We start from the raw sequence: 20,843 nt of genomic DNA, 5'->3' as shown, positions 1-20,843 counted from the left end.
GCGTCAAGGGCTTCATCTCTCCCAGTTCTGGGACACCAGAATGTTTTTTTGTAGAATTTGGGTTTAGTAGATAGCTGAGCTGGCGTATCTTCTTGCAAAAAGTATTCTTTTAGCCTAATCTTCCTCATGCCCTCATACGTATCTTCCAACAATTGCAGCTTGTTAATGTTGGTAGGTGTAGGACAAAACTTCGGCCCAAACGACAAGACATGTGTCTGCTCTTCTGTGAGTTCTATTGTAGACAAGTTTATGACTTGCTTTTTTTCAGTTTCAAGCGGCATTTGACGTACAAATCTTCTGTTCTTCTTTCTAGGACCTTTACCACCATTGGTTGCTGGACCTTTGGTAGTAGTGGAGCTTTTTGCTAATGACCTTGAAAGAAGTTGAGATGGTTCTGCCCCAGAAGACAAACTGGCCGAAGACGACTCAGATGACAACAGTTTTGTAGGTATCTCAGTCAATGGCTGCGGATAAATATCTGATGACATGGGGTGCACTGGTGAACTTATCAATGGTGACTGACACTGTGAAGCCGACGCTGACAACTGACACTGCGGTGACGCAGCTGAGGATAGCAAGCATGTATGTGTCGCAGCTATTGATGATTGACCTAGTGGTAAACTTGTCGATGACAGTACTGAGGATGAGGCTCCTGTCGGTGATAACGACACGTTTGTTTGTGACGCAGTCGGTGTAGCACTGATGCCACCAAATGACTGCCGTGACGTAGCTGGTAACATCACAGATGATGCCGTCGACAGAACTGAGGATGAGGCTCCTGACATTGATAACGACACGTTTGCTTGTGACATTGTCGGTGTAGCACTGACGCCACCGAATGACTGCCGTGACGTAGCTGGTGACATCACCAATGATGCCGTTGACAGTACAAGTTCAGAGCTTGTTTTTAATCCGAATATAACATATTTATATGTTTTTGGAATCAGCAAATGATGGAGAATAAGATAAACGTAAATTTGGATCTTTTTATAAATTTTTATTTTTTTTTACAATTTTCAGATTTTTAATGACCAAAGTCATTAATTAATTTTTAAGCCACCAAGCTGAAATGCAATACCGAACCCCGGGCTTCGTCGAAGATTACTTGACCAAAATTTCAACCAATTTGGTTGAAAAATGAGGGCGTGACAGTGCCGCCTCAACTTTCACGAAAAGCCGGATATGACGTCATCAAAGACATTTATCAAAAAAATTAAAAAAACGTTCGGGGATTTCATACCCAGGAACTCTCATGTCAAATTTCATAAAGATCGGTCCAGTAGTTTAGTCTGAATCGCTCTACACACACACACACACACACACACGCACAGACAGACAGACAGACAGACACACATACACCATACCCTCGTTTCGATTCCCCCTCGATGTTAAAATATTTAGTCAAAACTTGACTAAATATAACAAGTCGCGTAAGGCGAAAATACAACATTTAGTCAAGCTCTCGAACTCACAGAATGAAACTGAACGCAATGCCATTTTTCAGCAAGACCGTATTCTCGTAGCATCGCCAGTCCACCGCTCATGGCAAAGCCAGTGAAATTGACAAGAAGAGCGGGGTAGTAGTTGCGCTAAGAAGGATAGCACGCTTTTCTGTACCTTTCTTTGTTTTAACTTTCTGAGCGTGTTTTTAATCCAAACATATCATATCTATATGTTTTTGGAATTAGGAACCAACAAGGAATAAGATGAAAGTGCTTTCAAATTGATTTCGACAATTTAATTTTGATAATAATTTTTATATATTTAATTTTCAGAGCTTGATTTTCATCCAAATATAACATATTTATATGTTTTTGGAATCAAGAAATGATGAAAAATAAAATGAACGTAAATTTGGATCGTTTTATAAATTTTTATTTTTTTTTACAATTTTCAGATTTTTAATGACCAAAGTCATTAATTAATTTTTAAGCCACCAAGCTGAAATGCAATACCGAAGTCCGGGCTTCGTCGAAGATTACTTGACCAATATTTCAACCAATTTGGTTGAAAAATGAGGGCGTGACAGTGCCGCCTCAACTTTCACGAAAAGCCGGATATGACGTCATCAAAGACATTTATCAAAAAATGAAAAAAACGTTCGGGGATTTCATACCCAGGAACTCTCATGTCAAATTTCATAAAGATCGGTCCAGTAGTTTAGTCTGAATCGCTCTACACACACACACAGACACACACACACACACACACACACACACACACACACACACACACACACACACACACACACACACACACACGCACATACACCACGACCCTCGTCTCGATTCCCCCCTCTACGTTAAAACATTTAGTCAAAACTTGACTAAATGTAAAAAGAACCCAATGAAATTTAATCTGGTGACCTTTCTCTATGTTGAAAACAAAAAACAAGTCGCGTAAGGCGAAAATACAATATTTAGTCAAGTAGCTGTCGAACTCACAGAATGAAACTGAACGCAATGCCATTTTTCAGCAAGACCGTATACTCGTAGCATCCTCAGTCCACCGCTCATGGCAAAGGCAGTGAAATTGACAAGAAGAGCGGGGTAGTAGTTGCGCTAAGAAGGATAGCACGCTTTTCTGTACCTCTCTTTGTTTTAACTTTCTGAGCGTGTTTTTAATCCAAACATATCATATCTATATGTTTTTAGAATCAGGAACCGACAAGGAATAAGATGAAAGTGTTTTTAAATTGATTTGGACAATTTAATTTTGATGATAATTTTTATATATTTAATTTTCAGAGCTTGTTTTTAATCCGAATATAACATATTTATATGTTTTTGGAATCAGCAAATGATGGAGAATAAGATAAACGTAAATTTGGATCGTTTTATAAATTTTTATTTTTTTTTTACAATTTTCAGATTTTTAATGACTAAAGTCATTAATTAATTTTTAAGCCACCAAGCTGAAATGCAATACCGAAAACCCCGGGCTTCGTCGAAGAGTACTTGACGAAAATTTCAACCAATTTGGTTGAAACATGAGGGCGTGACAGTGCCGCCTCAACTTTCACGAAAAGCCGGATATGACGTCATCAAAGACATTTATCAAAAAAATGAAAAAAACGTATGGGGATGTCATACCCAGGAACTCTCATGTCAAATTTCATAAAGATCGGTCCAGTAGTTTAGTCTGAATCGCTCTACACACACACACACACAGACACACACACACACACACACGCACACACACACGCACGCACATACACCACGACCCTCGTTTCGATTCCCCCTCGATGTTAAAATATTTAGTCAAAACTTGACTAAATATAAAAATTAGAACATTTGATATATACCGTATTGGCTTGGTAAACTTTTGTTAAATAATTCATTGCGGTTGCAGGAAATAGGCTTACTCACTGGGAATATAACTGAGTGAGTTTCTATTTTTTTTCTCAAGATGTTAGTACCAGAATGCGATACGGTTTGCGTGTTGAGGAAAAAAAGCTCTTTTGTTTCTTAAGAATTCACAGCAAATAATCAAACGGTGCTCATTGTGAATACTGATAGGAGCGATTTTTTCCTTTAAAGAGTTGGAGAGCAGACTTTTGACAGTTGAGTGTGACCGTGCTTGTGAGTTGATAAAAACACACTTTTGCGCGCCACCTACTTTCGCTTGATCGCTGAATGTTGCCATTAATGAGGTGATAGCATGCATTCAGAATTCAGTTATTGCATACAAATCTTGATAGTGAATTGTGACCGTACTTTGTGTTTCGGTTTGCTCTTGTGTGTGAGGACAAAAAGGCATGTATTCACGTTAACCTGTTATACTTCTCAGTGAATCTTGTCAATGATAATAAGCCAATAGAAACGAACTCTACTTGTCCCTTGAGTGGGGAGATCTCTGTTTTTAATCTTAATCGCGAAATATAATCCCCCTAGCACGTCGAAACCAGAATCCAAATTCGCGGAAACTTGTGTCCATATATAAGAAAGTCAAAGAGCAGGCAATTGAATCATTGTGAATTTGAATGGTTGAACGTTTGTTTTCGATGTGGAACGTTGTCTAGAATGGTATTAAGGACGCAGTCATTGTGAACAGAGAAAGGTGTGCTTTCTGGGAAGAATCTTGTTATGATGGCAAAGTATAATGAGAATCAGAATGTGCTCACAGTAAACATGAGGAGGTGGAATCTTTCCTTGTGCAGATCGATTTGAACTTTGAGCTTGTATGTGACCGAATTTACTCAAAATGTGACCGACGTGAATGTTTACTCTGTGTGGAACTGAGTCAAAACACACAACTCACAACTTCCATCATGACGACGAGTGGAGAGGTGTCCCTGAAGTATCGCGTCTTCCTCCTCTGTTCTGGTCTTCTGATTTCCTGTGGATATTGCTCTGGTGAGTCTTTCTGTCTCTGTTGGTCTGTGTGTGTGTGTGTGTGTATGTGTGTGTGTGTGTGTGTGTGTGTGTGTGTGTGTGTGTGTGTAAGTGTCTTTGTGTGTGTGTGTGAGAGAGAGAGACAGAGAGAGAGAGAGACAGAGAGAGAGAGGGAGAGAGAACTTTGAACTTTGAACTTTATTACAGGAAAGATAGCATTAGGTCCGTAGGACCTTTCTTACAGCTAGTCCTGATCTAAGCAAACAAAATGGTTATAATCGAAATGGGAATACATAGGAACAAACTTTTTATGATGAAACGCAGACACACGCAATAATAGTAATATAAGAATAAGATCATTCTTTACAGACATGTGATATACAGATATCACAATACGGGCAATACAACCATACATTATCAGAACACACACCAAGTTGACGCAAGACACACACATGCACATTTCAGAAGGATAGAAGGCATACATACGTTTGAGCAACCAGGCACATCACATTAAAGTGATGTTTGAATGTATTTTTGCAGATGTGTTTTGAATGTTTTAAGGTTACTGATCGATTTTAAGCATGTAGGTAGGGAGTTCCAGACATAGGCTCCCGAGTATGAAAGACTAGTTTTAAATATGTCAATGCGTGGCTTCGGGCAGGCCAGATTATGCTTGAAGGTGGAGTACCGAGAAGGAGTTGATTGAAACAAGTGAGTTAGATATTCGGGTGCTTGGTCACGTAGGAGCTTGTGCATGAAAACTGATTTATTAAATAAAAGCTGTTGTTTAAGTTGAGGTATATTGAGGGTTGTCAGTTTTGCGTCAGTAGTTAGTGATGGGTCAGGCAGAATAAGTTTAGCTGACCTTCGATGACGAGAATTTATAGTTTTGAATAGTGTATCACTACAGCCATCCCAGATGACAGAGGCATAATCAATGTGAGGTTTGATGTGGGCGTTGTAGAACATTTTTCGGGCGTCTAAAGTTATGACTGACTGAAGTTTTGAAAGTAGGAATAAATTTCTTGAAACGCGTTTACACAGATGTTCAATGTGGGAATGCCACCTAAGCTTATCATCGATAATCACGCCTAGCAGTTTGTGTTCGCTAACCTTTTCTATTGAGTTTCCGTTGTTGGTGAGATCTAGTGAGAGGGGGGACAACTGATGCTTCTGGCGCGTTGTAATTACCATTGATTTAGATTTCAGAGGGTTTAAGACCATGTTGTTTTCAGAGCACCATTGTGAGATGTCTCTAAGGGTGTGCTGAAGAGATTGTTGAATATTTTCAAGGCGTCTATTTTGTGTCCGTAGTGTTGTGTCATCAGCGAGCATGTGGCATTCTACTGAGTTGTCAGAGAAGTGAAGTGGAAGGTCATTAACGTAAATACAGAAAAGAATAGGACCTAAGACAGAGCCCTGGGGTACTCCATATAACACGGACTCCTCTCTTGAGTACGCACCATATACATAGACTTGTTGCGATCGGTTTTCAAGGAAAGACTGAAAGAAAGACAGAGAGTCAGATCCATTGAGATATAGTGATAATTTGTTGAGGAGAATTTTATGATCAACGAGGTCAAAGGCCTTAGAAAAATCTAAGTATACGACCCCAGAGAGCTGGGAGGAATTTATGGCTGACAGACATTTGTCTGTCAAAAGCGAGAGCGCAGTAGAACATGAGTGGTTACTGCGGAAACCAGACTGCAAGGGGTGGAAAAGGGCCAAACGGTCCACGTATTTTGTGAGATTAATGTGAATATGTCTTTCAAGAAGCTTTGATAGTACTGAGAGTAAGGAAATAGGGTGGTAGTTGCTAACATCAGAAGTGTTTTTGGATTTGGGGAGAGGAATAACTTTAGCTTTCTTTAGTGCTTGCAGAAAGGTATTGCGCTGTATGCAGAGATTGAAGATATATGTGAGAGAGTCAACTGTGTAAGGAAGGGAGAGTTTTAATAAGTGGTTGCTGAGGTCCTGAAGATTTTTTGTTCTGAAGTTGTGAAATCAGTCGTCCTAATTCGTACACTGCAATGGGTGGGATTTGAAAGGGTGCTTTATTCGCCGTCTTTTGTTTGCAGTAGAGGGATAGATTGTCAGAGTTGTTGGGATAGGCATTGTCAGGGTTGCTAAGAGAGGTAGCTACAGACGAAAAGTAAGAGTTAAAGTTGTCTGGCGTTAAGTGACAGGGGATCTGGGTGGAGTTAGAGGTGGAACCTCTGATGAGTGAATTTAGTGCACGCCAGATATGCGAGATATCCCGGTTATTCTCAACGAGTTTATTAAAGTAAGCTTTCTTTGAGTCACGAACCATGTTTTTTAACCTATTTCTAGCTGTTTTATAATCTTGGAATTGTTTAGCTTTTTTTAACAGGTCACGCTGATCCATGGCTTCAGTTATTTTATTGGACATCCAGGGTGGAAGTTTAGGATGTTTTACTCTCATTTTCTTTATATGTGCGGGCTTGTTTATTATAGGTAATAGGGTGTCATACCAACATTCTAATGCTTGATCAGGGACCGTGTGGTTGAAAACTTGGTCAAATCGTGCTACGTTTAGATCGGACAGGAAGGAATCACGATCAAATTTTTTAAAGGATCGAAAAGATATGACTGTGTGACCTTTATGATTTGATTTTGGCATTTTAGTGGTTTTAGTACAGAATATCACTAATGCTAAGATCTGCGAGTGAAGCATTTAGTACTGAGGAGTGGTTGTTTGAGTAGATGTGATCAAGCAAAGTAGATGAAGTTTCTGTGACTCTAGAGGGCCCCAAAGGGGGGGTATCATCACGATCACGGGAAGGGAAATTTTAGCTTTCACGATCACAGTTACCTTGATTTTTGTTTTCACGATCACAAACACCTTGACGAATAGAGGATCATAGAGTGATACAGCTGTGAAAAATGTACGTTGAAAATAAAATGCTTTGCAATAATGCCCATCACGATCACGAAAACAAATGACGATCACGATCACGAGACTTGATTTTTTTGTCATCACGGATCACGGGCAAATTCCCATCACGATCACAGAAATGGAAATTTCGGCAATCACGGTCACAGAAAGGTCAAAACACGCCAATCACGATCACGATTTTAAACCCTTTGGGGCCCTCACTCTAGTAGGTAAAGTTATAAGCTGCTTGAAACCTAGTGATGATACAATCCCATCCCATCGAGGCTGAGGTTTTAATAAGTCAATATTAAAGTCCCCGAGTAACAGAATGTCTGCGTGAGGTTTACATTTATACACTGTATCTATCATCTCGATAAGGTCATCGTACCAGTCACCAATGGCGGAAGGGTTTCTGTAAAGAAAACAAACAAGAGTAGAAGGGGCTGTTTCCTTTAGTTTAAACTCTAGCCACATGCATTCAATGTCTTTGTGTTCGAAGTCAGGTGGATGTAAGCAGCGATGCCATTTTCACCCGTACGACGGGAATCACGACGTATGACGTCATAATCAGGGATACGGATGCGGGTATCGGGGATGCTGTCGTGTAAGCGTGATTCGGTGATGCCGTATAAGTGGTACACGGGGGTTGCGCTGTGTAGAAAATTGTATCTGTCTTGTACTTTGGCATCTAGATGGTAAGCATTTAAATGACCAACATGCAGCATTATCAAACACAAGAAGAAGGAATACACGAAAACTTCTAACAAAGAAATTAAAGCAAATAAAGCAAGAACAACTCAAGAAATACGGCAGCAGCTAATTAAAATCACTAGCAATGGCTGTCGGTAAAATCATAATAAAGCATTCAGCGTGCAAGTGTAACTAATAAAGGCACTTTGATCGCTATGGTCACACGGTCACACGGGTCCGACCAAGTCAATTAAAACACAATGGTTTATGGTCACACGAGTCCGACCAATTCATATGATGCACAAAGGTCACTCAAAGTCGGTGGGTCCGATCAAGTCAAATAAAACACAATGGTTTATGGTCACACGAGTCCGACCAAGTCATACGATGCACAAAGGTCACTAAAAGGCAGTGGGTCCGACCAAGTCAAATAAAACACAATGGTTTATGGTCACACGGGACCGACCAAGTGATCTGATGCACAAAGGTCACTCAAAGACAGTGGGTCCGACCAAGTCAAATAAAACACAATGGTTTATGGTCACACGAGTCCGACCAAGTGATATGATGCACAAAGGTCACTCAAAGTCAGTGGGTCCGACCAAGTCAAAGAAAACACAATGGTTTATGGTCACACGGGTCCGTCCAAGTGATATGATGCACAAAGGTCACTCAAAGTCAGTGGGTCCGACCAAGTCAAAGAAAACACAATGGTTTATGGTCACACGGGTCCGTCCAAGTGATATGATGCACAAAGGTCACTCAAAGTCGGTGGGTTCGATCAAGTCAAAATAAAACACAATGGTTACCATCAGTGTTCACGAGGAGAACTGAATTACCATGTAATATAGTCCATTGTGGAGTTCAAAATAGATACCGGTAAGCAAAGAGGCAGACGAACAATATCCTTAAAATAAGTTCACTCCAGAAATTAAACTTGCAATTTTCACGAAGGAAGACAATTTAGTCACTAGGAATTACGCACGGCCAAGGTACGAACAGACACACATTCATGATGAACTGCTCTTTCGTAAACACTCATACATAGACACACACAAACACACACACGCACACACATACACGCACACACACCCACAATTAACATAACGCTTGTGCCCTCAGTAAGGACATCAGCATGGGAAGGAGAGCGGGACCATTGAATGACGGATGGGGAGGAGTGGGGTAATAATCTCTTCTGGGTGGAGACTGGGCAATGGGGTAACCAGCAGAGATCAATCAATCAATCAATCAATCAATGACGCTTATATCGCGCATATTCCGTGGGTACAGTTCTAGGCGCTCTGCAGTGATGCCGTGTGAGATGAAATTTTATACGGCCAGTAGATTGCAGCCATGTCGGCGCATATTTACCTTTCACGGCCTTATTCCAAGTCACACGGGTATGGTAGACAATTATTAACTGTGCCTAAGCAATTTTGCCAGGAAAGACCCTTTTGTCAATCGTGGGATCTTTAACGTGCACACCCAATGTAGTATACACGGGGGGTGGTTCGGACACCGAAGAGAGTCTGCACACAAAGTTGACTCTGTGAAATAAATTTCCGCCGAACCTGGGATCGAACTCGCGCTGACAGCGGCCAACTGAATACAAATCCAGCGCGCTACCAACTGAGCTATATCCCCGCCCCCGATCGGCCAATCAGGCTGATTGCGGTCGGACTGGAGACGGTCACGTGGATTGGAAGAGCCCCGCTGTGGCGATGGCTGGAGGCGGTTGACCTGATTGGGGCGAGAGGACCAGGTAGAGTGGTCACCGGGGAGGAGATGGTCACGTAGGTAGGGAGGGTTGACCTGAATGGGGTGAGAGGACCAGGCCGAGCGGTCTCTGGGAGGACCGGCTGACCGGCCAGGCGAGTCTGTACTGCCCAGCGGGACACTTGTTGGGGTGGGGAGTAGAGGGTTACCACGCTTGGGACGGCTAACGTGTACTGCTTGAGCATATGCAGGTCGGACTGGGGAGTTGTTATGGAGACCGGAGGGCTGGCCAGACCTGTCATTACGGTCGGTGGTGTGAGGAGAAGGAATAGCAGCCTGGATGTTCATGGTCAACTTTGCCAGACCATGGGGAGTACTGGGGTGAAGATTGTCGTGGTACAACGCCTTTTTAGGCAGGTCCTTGGCAGTGCGGAAGGTGGAGGTGTTGTCGATGAGATCAACGCCCTCACTCTCACACATCTCCGCAAGGTGCATGTTGGATTCGACCACTGTTTTGCACAGGGAATCACTCTTGCGGAGAGGGGGGGAGAATGGAGGAAAAGGCTAGGCGGGCGTTGGGAAAAACTTTTCTAAGCCACTTTTTTAGTTCCAACCACCTGCTGCCGGTGACAACGTCGGTGAGGCAGGTGTTCACGCCTACGTGGACTACGATCTGCTGCACTTCTTTGTTGACTGGGATGTAGCGCAGCCAGTGCAGCAGATCGTCGACCGTGATTCCCGACACGCTGATCTTCTGGCCCTGGTTGCATGGGAACACTAGGTCAGGCCGAATGAAGCGGTACACTGAGTCTCCTAGCAGGACATGGGTTTTTCCGGTCTGAACCCGCGCGTCAGACAGCTCAGTACGGGGGTCACGGGTGGAGCTGGCTTCACTTGGGTTATCTGTGGGGCTTTCAGGGGAACGATTTGCGGGTGATGAGAGAGAGTGACTAGAGTGCGCATGGGGTGAGAGAGGTTGGGCTGGGGGCGGAGGGGGTGAGTTCAAGAGTGGGGGATGGGCGGTCTGACTGGCCACTGTTTTCCCTTGTTTAGCAGCACCAGCAGTTGACTTGTTGAGTTTCTTATGCAGATCAGATAGCTGCGACTGTAAGTCTTTGTTTTTCGACTTCAGGCTTTTGTTGTCACTTTCGACTGCCTCGACCCTACTGGTTAGGGACCGGACAGTTTCCTCGAGCTTGGTGCATTTTGTCTTGAAGTGAAGTTTTAAAGAATTGGTCACTTGGGCTTTCGCGTCCCCCAGCAGGCCAACGATAGTGTTGTTGGACTGTGCTTGGTGAGCTTGCAGACTGGCCTGGGACAGCGTCAGCGGACTGGAACGTGGCGCGGCTCTGACAGCGCGGCGATGCTTGCGACGAGCGGGAGGAGGGGCGTAGGCATGACCGGACTCGAGGTCAGACGAGAGAGAGAGAGAGAGAGAGAGAGAGAGAGAGAGAGAGAGAGAGAGAGAGAGAGAGAGCGATAAAGAGAGAGAGAGATAGAGAGGAAGAGAGAGAGACTCAGACTCAGACTCAGACTCAGAACTTTATTACAAAAGGATAAAGGTTTTAGGCAAAGCCTATTCTTCCAACCTGTCCTTTATACAACACATAAAGACAGACGAACATAACAAATAAAAATTCAATCATATAAGATATAGAAATACATTGTATGAATTGCAATACTATATGCAGTTACGGAATTATATAAGGAGAACTCAAAAATTACAAAATTACATTGACATAGTTAAGCCTTTCATTTTGAGAATTAAGTTGCTCAGATGAGAGAGAGAGAGAGAGAGAGAGAGAGAGAGAGAGAGAGAACAGGTGCGCGAATCCAACCAGTGTTTGCATATACCTCGATACAAAGCCGAATTCCGACATCTGACGATTTGCTGAAAGGAAGGTGCTTCAAAAGTACAGTGCTGGTACATTTTATGCAAATAAGAAACACCCTGCGCAGCTTTAATAACTGTGAGCAAAGAGACATAACTCGGACCGTGATTCAAGTTTACAGGCAAAGCCGCTTAGTTTTCAAGCATACACAAACACGTTCACATTCACACTGAGATGCACATAGATATAGGCGCATACGCACTCGCACTCATAGAAGCAAACACGTGTCTTAAATTTGATCCATCCTGTTTATTTGTTGTGTTTTCTCATCTGTTGAACTTTTTTTTTAAATTTCAGAATCCACCAGCATTGTCTACCGGCCTGGAGGAAGAAGAGCATCTCGACTGTGTGGCGCAGTTGATACCAATGCCTCAGTACAACTCTCGTGCCCACAGAACACGTGGTTTCACGTCATCCAGAAACTGTCTTCCGAACATAACTTGGATTCCCGCAATTGTTCAACAGTAAAATATCCAAATGCAACACAGGTACTCGCTTCCAGTATGCACGCACCTGCTCTGAATACGGAATGCAGAGGCCCGAACAGAACAAATTCAGACAGTGGTGACCAACTGTGCAATGAGACAGTGCAAGTGCAACTGCTACTGACCACTTCAGAAGTTCAGTTTTTTGAAGCGGCGTATGAGTGCCTCAATGGTGAGTGTGTCGCAAACAGGTCTGTTCGGATTATTTAGATGTCTCCCTAGAGTTACAAACTGTGCGTCCCTGCGTCCTATTCATACTAGAAGCCAAACACGCACCAGAAATTCATGAAGGGGGTCTAACGACGGACTTAACCTAAAAATGGTGGTTACCGGGACGCACTTATACTTATCATGCGTTCCGTCGTTACTGTTTTCAGAAAATATTCTGCCAGATCTGTATAAACGAGTATTTGCGGAGGTAACATAATCGACCATAATGTTTTTGTGAAGGGACCAGAGAACTTCCAAAAGTTGGCATCGCCTTAAAACGAGCCCTCAACAGATTACGTGTCGACAATGAATGTTCCTTCCGAAAGCAAGAATATGAGCCTTGTCTTTGGAGTCCCTTAAGTTCCACTGAAGAAATGCGCGGACCTCCTGTACATTGACTGTGGGGGTTCTTGGGCCCTCTTTGTGGAGCGTCTGCGGGGAGTCCTGTGTCGTCTGTGTCAAACAACCCCCAAAACTTGCTAGGATTTTGATTAAAGGCACACTTCCTCCCGTGTAAACAGTTCAGTTCATCGTCTAAGAATTTGCCAGGCGTTTAAATGAGATAAGACCATACCTCCACTTGGTCACATACCAGAAATCAACACCGTGGCTGCTTGTTGGTGTGAGTTGGATTTTTTAAAACGAATTAGTTTCTTAGACATTCCTTAGATTAGTTCATAAGAAAGTTCTCCCTGTGCACAGAGAACACCCAGGCTGTTCATTGTTGGTATGTGAACAAGTGGAGGTATTGTCTTCTCACGTGTAAAAGCCTGGCCATATCTGACAAGATGAGCCGAACATGTTACACACCAAGGAGTGTGCCTTTAATGTCAAGAGACGCAAAATATATCTTTTGGGTATTGTAAAAAAGAATAAGAGTAAATTTACTTTTATAAAATGGCTATCACCTGCATAATGTATACAGGAGTTTGCCTTCAAGCTCGCAACAGAGACACAGACAGAATATACGTAATTTTGATTGAATTGTAGTTTACTTAATAGTTGTGCAGAAGCCAAAGAACTGTATCACTAATCTTGATCATCTATTGATACATCTATTTTTGCTAACCACAGCTTTCTAGAATCTGATTTTCGACTCTCAGGAGTTGGGGATGTTACCTCTACGACCTTGCTTGTAATGTATTGTTTTCCCCATCGTGCACATCTTTAGATCTTTCAGCTGCACGAAGAATGGCAGCCATCATGCCTTTTTTCTTCTCCTCATAATTTCATAAATGGTACTGCCTAACAGTCTTACATGCTTTGATGGCTTACAGACAGCAAGATGTTCAACATGTGCGACGAGCTGACCGAAACCATACGCCCTGCCTCATCCCCTGCTGGTGACATGTACCTGGCCTCCCCGTCCTTCTTCTCCTCACACACGCCCGACACAACCTGCACGTGCAGCATGACAACACAGAACCGTTTCAGCGCCAAAGCCCTGTATCTGTCGCTGTCTTCAAACCCATCTGCTGACTGGAATATCACGTGCGAAGAGTGTGGCTACAATTTTCAATACAACAAAAATCCTACTGTCAACGAAGTGTTGTTCCAAAGCATGGGGCAAAATACCACGTACACGCTTCAGATTGACTTCCGCCCTTCCCGGGGTCTTGGTGCTGATGACAACGAACTGTGGATCAGCTTCAAAGGTGGGGTGCACAAGTTTTAGAGTTGTCTTCCTTTTATACAGATGCTTCATATTACATTCTGGAGGAGAGGCAGTGTAGATTGAATAGGATGGTAAACGGTTGGGTTTGTGGCGGGCGGAAAAGAAAGATCTTGTCTTGAATTTTGGCGGTATTTCGTTTTGAAATGAATGTGTGAATCACCCACAAAGTTAATGCCATGTTTATTTATCGTGTTTATATATAACCATCCTTATCCATTCGACCCAGATATATGAGTGTAACTGGGAACGCAGAAGAAGAAGAAGAAGAAGAAGAAGAAGAAGAATATGAGTGTAACACTTTCTTTTGTGCAGGAGGCAGCAGCATTCAGCTTGCATGCAACGTACCACTTGTCACCACAACACCTGGACCTGCCACCACGAAGTCCTTCCAAGGTACGACCACATCAGGTACACCAAACATCACCAACACAGCGCCCAGTGGAGACACGACCCTCGTACCAGGTAGGAACGACACACTCTCTACAGCAGTCGACCCCAAAATAAGCACCGAAAATTCTACACAGCTTACAGACAGCGAGTCAACAACAGTGGTGCTTGGAACAACCACTACAGATACTACGGATACAACTGTGACAGTCGAGACATCAACAACTTCATCTGGGGTAACGGCCTCGCCAACTGGAGTAACAGCATCTCCGCGAACCACAACCACCACAGCTGCCGTATCAAGGGAGGCAGTAACGAACACAACACTCACGGCTACATCAACTGAAGTTTCAACACTTTCATCAACGACAAATAATGCGTCAGTTGAGCAAAATGCGACCTCAACTTCATCAATTACAGTAGGCCTAACTACAGAAGCAACATCCAAAAGGGCAGATAACAGTACGCAAGTTGAAGTCACCACTCCCGCACCACCCGTTTCAACGGACACGCAGGGCACAACAGGAACAACAATCACAACTCCACCCTCGGCCTACACATCAACGCCACCATCAACGACAACAGCAACAACACCACCAGCAGCACTAACAACACCAACAACAACATCTAAAACATCCCTTATCACCACAGAGGGGAGTCCGGACAAATCAACCACCCAGGAGATGCTTACATCGTCGCCCAACAACACAACCTCCCAGGAAATGGAGACAACTCGGAGTGTCTACACCCAGTCCTCTTCGTCCACAACGACAGAGGAAGGTGCAGAGGTGACAAGTCCAGCTGTTCCCGGTGAAGAAACCAGCACGAGTGTTGTGGATGCCGCGCCGTCTAAGACCAGCGGTTTGGATGGTGTGTGTAAATTAATCATTAGAGTCGGTTGTAGTGATGTATTTATGGTAAAACCCCTTTTGCTCAAAGCACTTTTAGCCTTCCCACGCCATGAAAGAAACAAGAAAAGAAAAGAAAGGCCGATACCCCCGCGGGAAAAAAGTTAGTTTGATGTGCTAGCGCATGTGGTTAATAATAGACCAATTCACAATTGCTATAGTATCTGAATCTTTTTTTTAAGCTGCTCTCTCACTGAAGCCTTATATTATACAGATCTATGTTTCAACTGCAAAAAAATGAGCAAGAAAGAGTCATACGTTTGTTTGTTTTCTCGGTTAAAATAGCGAATACACATAAATACACGCACACACACAAAACACTCTACCTACTCTTTACTGTTAAGATAACACATGCACTTTCACAACTGTAAATCTTACTTGACATATTTTTTTTATCCATATATACATATGTGTACACACGTTTTCAGACACGACTTTTCCCTGTTCCTGTTTCTGCACTTTCCTTAGGAGATAAATCAGTTAAATAACGCAGTGAGAAAGTGAGAAAACCCATGCAAGTGCACATAAATCTTGTTCAGTCAGTCGAGGGTTGTTGACTTTTTTTGAAAGTGACAAAGTTGGTGATTTGACTGTGGTGTGCGCGTTGTGTTTCAGATATGTACATCTACATCATTATTGCTGTGGTCGTCGTTGTACTGTTGATTCTGGTCATCACTGTCATCTTAGCTGTGCGGTAAGCCCTTCGCTTTTCCTCCTTATACCCCGGTCACACAGAGACGCCGCTTCTACTCCGTTGAAAAATTGTCGGAGAGCGTGGCCAATCGTGGGCCAAACGTGGGAGGATATCTATGAGCGTTGTTTGGTCGGAGTGGGATCTGCTAGGTCGCGAACCTGCACGCTCTCCCTACGCTTATTTTGAACTGCACAAAACAAACGTAGCCGGGTCTGGGCGCAGTACAGTCGTGATGTAGATTTTTGTTTTGGCCCCCGTCACACAGCTCTACGTTTTTACGACAAAAAAGTTATCAAGCCGGGGCTTGCCGTCAAAATCCAGCACATGGCGAATAAAAAAAACCGACATCACGACTGTACTGCGCCCAGACCCGGCTACGCTTGTTTTGTTCAGTTTAAAATAGGCGTAGGGAGAGCGTGCAGCTTCGCGACCTAGCCGATCCCACCCCGACCAAACCACGGTCATGGAGATCCTGCCACGTTTGGCTCACGATTGGCCACGCTTTCGGACACTTTTCCGTCGTAGCTGAAGCGGCGTCTATATTATGTGACCAGGGTATTAGTGCCATGTGCTGGATTTTAACGGCGATATGCCCCGATTTGATAACTTTTTCAGATCGGCGTGATCGACGTGGTAAGGACGCAGCGCTGTGTGACCGGTCCCTTACACAGTGTCTTTCTAACGTTTAACACTCTCTAGTCTGTCTGTCGGCCAGCATGTCAGTCTGTGTTTATCTCACAGGAGCTTGTGTCAAAGTCACTCGCCGGGACCGGTCGATCAAACTATCGTACCCTTTAACCTTCTACTGTATTATTTCTACAATATATGGTTAGTTATGGGGTACGGTACTACGATCGACAATCCCCGACCAGGCACTTTGAAACAAGCTCTTGTTGTTTATCTGTCTGTCATTTACTCTATTCCGTCTTTCTGCCGGCCTAGATTTTCGAGGGTGTCTCGATGTATTGTTTGGCCTCCTGTGTAAAACGTACTCACATTCATGTGTGTGTGTGTGTGTGTGTGTGTGTGTGTGTGTGTGTGTGTGTGTTTTTGTGTGTGTGTGTGTGTGTGTGTGCGTGTGTGTGTGTACGGAATTGGTAAAAATATGAACGCATTCTTTTGAAATACCATTTTAAAAGTTAGTCTTGTCCTTTCAAAATGATCACAGTGCCTCTTCTTTTGCAGGAGGCGTAGACGTATGATGGCCGATCCCAACACCGACAGAAAACAGTTCTTCGTACCAGGCGGCGACTCGGAGTCAGGAATCACAGGTCGACGCATCAGCTTGCACAACTCAGAAACTGATCTCACCACCAACAACAACGATGAAACTACTGTGTCTCACTACGCCAAGGGGGAAAGTAGTTCTCGTGGTCAAGGCAAACATGCGGGGAAAACATTTCCTCTTGACGCCGAGTCTTCTTCTGGACAGCCTGAAAAAATGGCTATGACAACTTTTGGCAAGCCAGTGAAGTCGAGCCTCAAAAAGAACAATGGGAATGGCCAAGAAGAAGTAACGGCAACTCAGGGTCAACTAGCAAGCCAGGAGTTATCAACTGACGGCGTTGACGGCGGACAGCAAGTGGCACACGCTGGAAACCCGCCAGGCGATCACACCTTCTTTATTCTCGAGCCACAGCCTGAGGTAAAAAAGAAACGTGGTGTTCTTTTCCTGACAGACAAAAAGGGGCGGGATCTTCTAAGAGACAAAGACGGCAACATTATCGGATTCGACGATGACGACAGTGATGACGTCTATTATGACATCAAACCTTCTAAATCAACGGCTACTCACCACGTGAACGAGTTTCCCCGTAGACCCAGTAGTCACGTTTACTCTGAGGTCGACGATGACGTTGTCAAAGAAAATGAGGAAAACAATGATGCAGGTAGTTCTGGACCCGTGGCTGCCAAACACGCTGACGTCACTCCGGGCCGACTAAGCTTTCACGAGTATTCCGAGATAGAGTTACCCGCAGCCACACACAGCGAAGCTATGAAAGGGAAGAAAACGCCGAGGTCCTCGCAGCCCAGGACTAGCACGTCCATGAGTGACGGAGCGTGCGAGGACGTGGACTTCAAACCAGATCGCGACAAAGACGATTTCATAATCGACAATGTTGCCTACGAATCCACGGACTCCCTAGGCCCGACGGCGACGTCAGCTCAGCAGAAAAGTGCAGGACATGTAGATGATGACACTATCATGATAGACAATGTTGCCTACGAGTCCACGGACTCTCTAGGTCTGAACTCCCACGCTAGGCAAACTGAACAGAAAGATGCAAGTCGTGGGGATGGTGACGGTTTCAAGATTGACAACGTTGCTTACGAATCGGCAGATTCGCTGATCGTGAAGCCAAACGCCAGCAGTGGACATACGGACGAACATGACTCCATTGTTCCTGCCCAGAGTGCAGTCGGTGGTGCTGACAGTCAGCAGGCTGAGGCAAGTGTTGATGAGGATGGCGACGGTTATGTAAAAATCAAAGACACTCACGAGGCCAAGAGAGCTTCAGGTCTTCGCACCTCTGTGCCAGCCGAACAAAAAGGAAACTCACCTGAAGACAATAAATCAGATTCTATAAAAACAGTTCATCACAACGACCACAAACTTGTCGACAATGCAGATGAAAACCGGACATCAGACGAACTCTTGCACGAGTGGTCATCAGACCTAGACACAGATGACACTGTAGGAAGAAAACCTGGTGGAAAAGCTCATATATCGAACATTTCGATCCAAAGAGATGAAGCCAAGGAAGCTGTGGACAGTGCTGGTGGTGAAGATGTTTCTTCTGATGGCAAAGCTTCAAGTTCGCGTGTGCATGTAGAAGCAATGAGAACGTCGAGCGTATAGTGTGATTGTCGCTGTTCTGTGAATATTGAATATCTCATTATGTAAGAAACTGCAATGGTCTTAGATCAAAGGTATATTAGAGAGAGAGAGAGAGAGAGAGAGAGAGAGAGAGAGAGAGAGAGAGAGAGAGAGAGAGACGCTTTGACGCTTTGACACTTTGACATTTTATTGAATAAACACGAAGGTTCATTTCAAAATGGGTTGGTTGGGGTAAAGGGTACAGCTTTGCGAGAAATTTAAAACAATACACAATATTCATCGTTTCCGTCGCGGCATGGAAACCAGACCGCGTTGAGTGTCTGTGTCTTCTAGGTTTAGCACAGTCGTTCGCATCGTGGAGTGAGATCTTTTATCATCCAGATTGTCAATCACCTGGTGCACTGCCTATACCACCGCTAATATTACGCAAGATCCTGTCACATTTGTCAAGAGAGAGCGAGAGAGTTCTTTCCATGTCTCTTATACTCGAGGCGTCTTGGCACATTTCATCTGGTGAATCAAAAGGAATGTCACAATTTGTGCTGGTCCTTCGGGCAGGTGTTTCTGTCTCTATGTTCTTCAAGCTGCAATGTCCCTTAGGGCGCACACTGTCACTGACTGTAGTGTTGATGTTTTTTGCACGCTTTTCATCACCTATGACACCACCGTGACCTGTTGTCCTGGCTCTACTGCGTGTCACCACGCCTGGCTGCGTCAAATTACTCATAACATTGTTCTTACAACGTATTTCACGTGCATGTGCGCTGGCTCCTCTAACAGTGTGTTTGTCGACTTGTTCACGCTGTTTGTCAGTAACAATGCCTTTACTAACTTTGCCATTTGTTTTAACTGTAGCGTCATCTTGGTTTCATAAAGAAAGAGGTATTTCTGTTTCTCCTACCTTAGTCTGTCCCTGTCTGAGGTTAGCACGATGTTGGTCCCGTCGTATTTGCGAAGGTGATTTTTTCTTCCACTGTGACAAGGCGGGTGTCATGGCGGCCTCATGGTCTGTAGCTGTCAGGCGAAGCGTGAACACAGCGTTTCGGCCTTTGCCAGAGACTTGCCATGATGTGACTCTGTTTTTCGCCAACAGAGTGGTCAGTAGGTCGCATGCTGCTGCTGGTAAACCGGCAACGTCCATAACTCAGCGTGGATGAGAGAGAGAGAGAGAGAGAGAGAGAGAGAGAGAGAGAGAGAGAGAGAGAGAGAGAGAGAGTTTGTAATAAATGTAAAAAGAAATGTTCGAATTCAGGTGTTGTGCTTACATGCGAGAGAGAGAGAGAGAGAGAGAGAGAGAGAGAGAGAGAGAGAGAGAGAGAGAGAGAGAGAGAGAGAGAGAGAGAGAGAGAGAGAGAGTTTGTGAAAATGTTAAAGAAATGTTCGAATTCAGGTGTCGTGCTTGAATGCTCAATAGAGAGAGAGAGAGAGAGAGAGAGAGAGAGAGAGAGAGAGAGAGAGAGAGAGAGAGAGAATTGAATTGAACTTTATTTTACAAGGATTCAGATTTAAGGCTATGCCCTTTCTTACAATCTGTCCTTGGGACGCACAGACACACAATAATAAAAAAAAGAAAAAAAGTTAACAACAACAAAAGAGAGAGAGAGAGAGAGAGAGAAGGTAGTGTGTGTGTGTGTGTGATTTATGCCTCAGAGTCAACTTTTTGCAGACTCTCTTCGGTGTCCGAACTCCCCCATGTGCTGGCGTGCGCACTATAAAGATCCCAAGATTACAGCGAAAATCTCAGGGCTTGGAAAACACGAAGACATGCATGCATCATCTGTCGTAACTTATTATCATGAACGTATCCCGATACTTTGACGAGACAACCCTAATGCTTTTGGTCAAAATATCACACCATACCTTCAATCAATCAATATGAAGTAGCGCGTATTCCGTGGGTACAGTTCTAAGCGCTTCCGTATTATCAACTTTAATACACAGTAAGACAACCAAGAGCACCAAAAATTACTCTGTGTACAATAATTCCTTTGCAGTCATTTTAGTATTTTTCAATGAATTAAAAAAGTTGAATTTACTGCATTCTACTTGACGGTGAGTACGAGGAAAGTGCTATGCTAGAAATGAGACTAGACTGGCGTTATCCACTTATCGTGGTT

The 20,843-nt window shown here is 43.9% G+C and overlaps 1 protein-coding gene across 2 annotated transcripts in view; it reads left to right on the top strand.

The window, feature by feature from the left end:
* The window catches only part of LOC138960782 (serine-rich adhesin for platelets-like), a 33,035-nt gene extending 13,096 nt beyond the window's left edge, over positions 1-19,939 (top strand). The window contains exons 2-7 of one of the 2 annotated variants that reach the window (XM_070332429.1): positions 4,160-4,355; positions 11,826-12,185; positions 13,501-13,878; positions 14,211-15,155; positions 15,809-15,887; positions 17,073-19,939. In XM_070332429.1, coding sequence (XP_070188530.1) covers positions 4,271-4,355; positions 11,826-12,185; positions 13,501-13,878; positions 14,211-15,155; positions 15,809-15,887; positions 17,073-18,747 — 3,522 coding nt within the window. In that variant the 5' untranslated portion in view covers positions 4,160-4,270 and the 3' untranslated portion in view covers positions 18,748-19,939. The remainder of the gene's footprint in view (positions 1-4,159; positions 4,356-11,825; positions 12,186-13,500; positions 13,879-14,210; positions 15,156-15,808; positions 15,888-17,072) is intronic. The other variant, XM_070332431.1, reaches the window with a different exon arrangement.
* The last annotated feature ends 904 nt before the right edge of the window (positions 19,940-20,843 follow it).

This window comes from Littorina saxatilis, linkage group LG3 (genome assembly GCF_037325665.1).
Source record: "Littorina saxatilis isolate snail1 linkage group LG3, US_GU_Lsax_2.0, whole genome shotgun sequence".
Taxonomy (NCBI): domain Eukaryota; kingdom Metazoa; phylum Mollusca; class Gastropoda; order Littorinimorpha; family Littorinidae; genus Littorina; species Littorina saxatilis.
The sequence above is the reverse complement of the archived record's forward strand: the minus strand, read 5'-3'. Positions and strand labels throughout refer to the sequence as shown.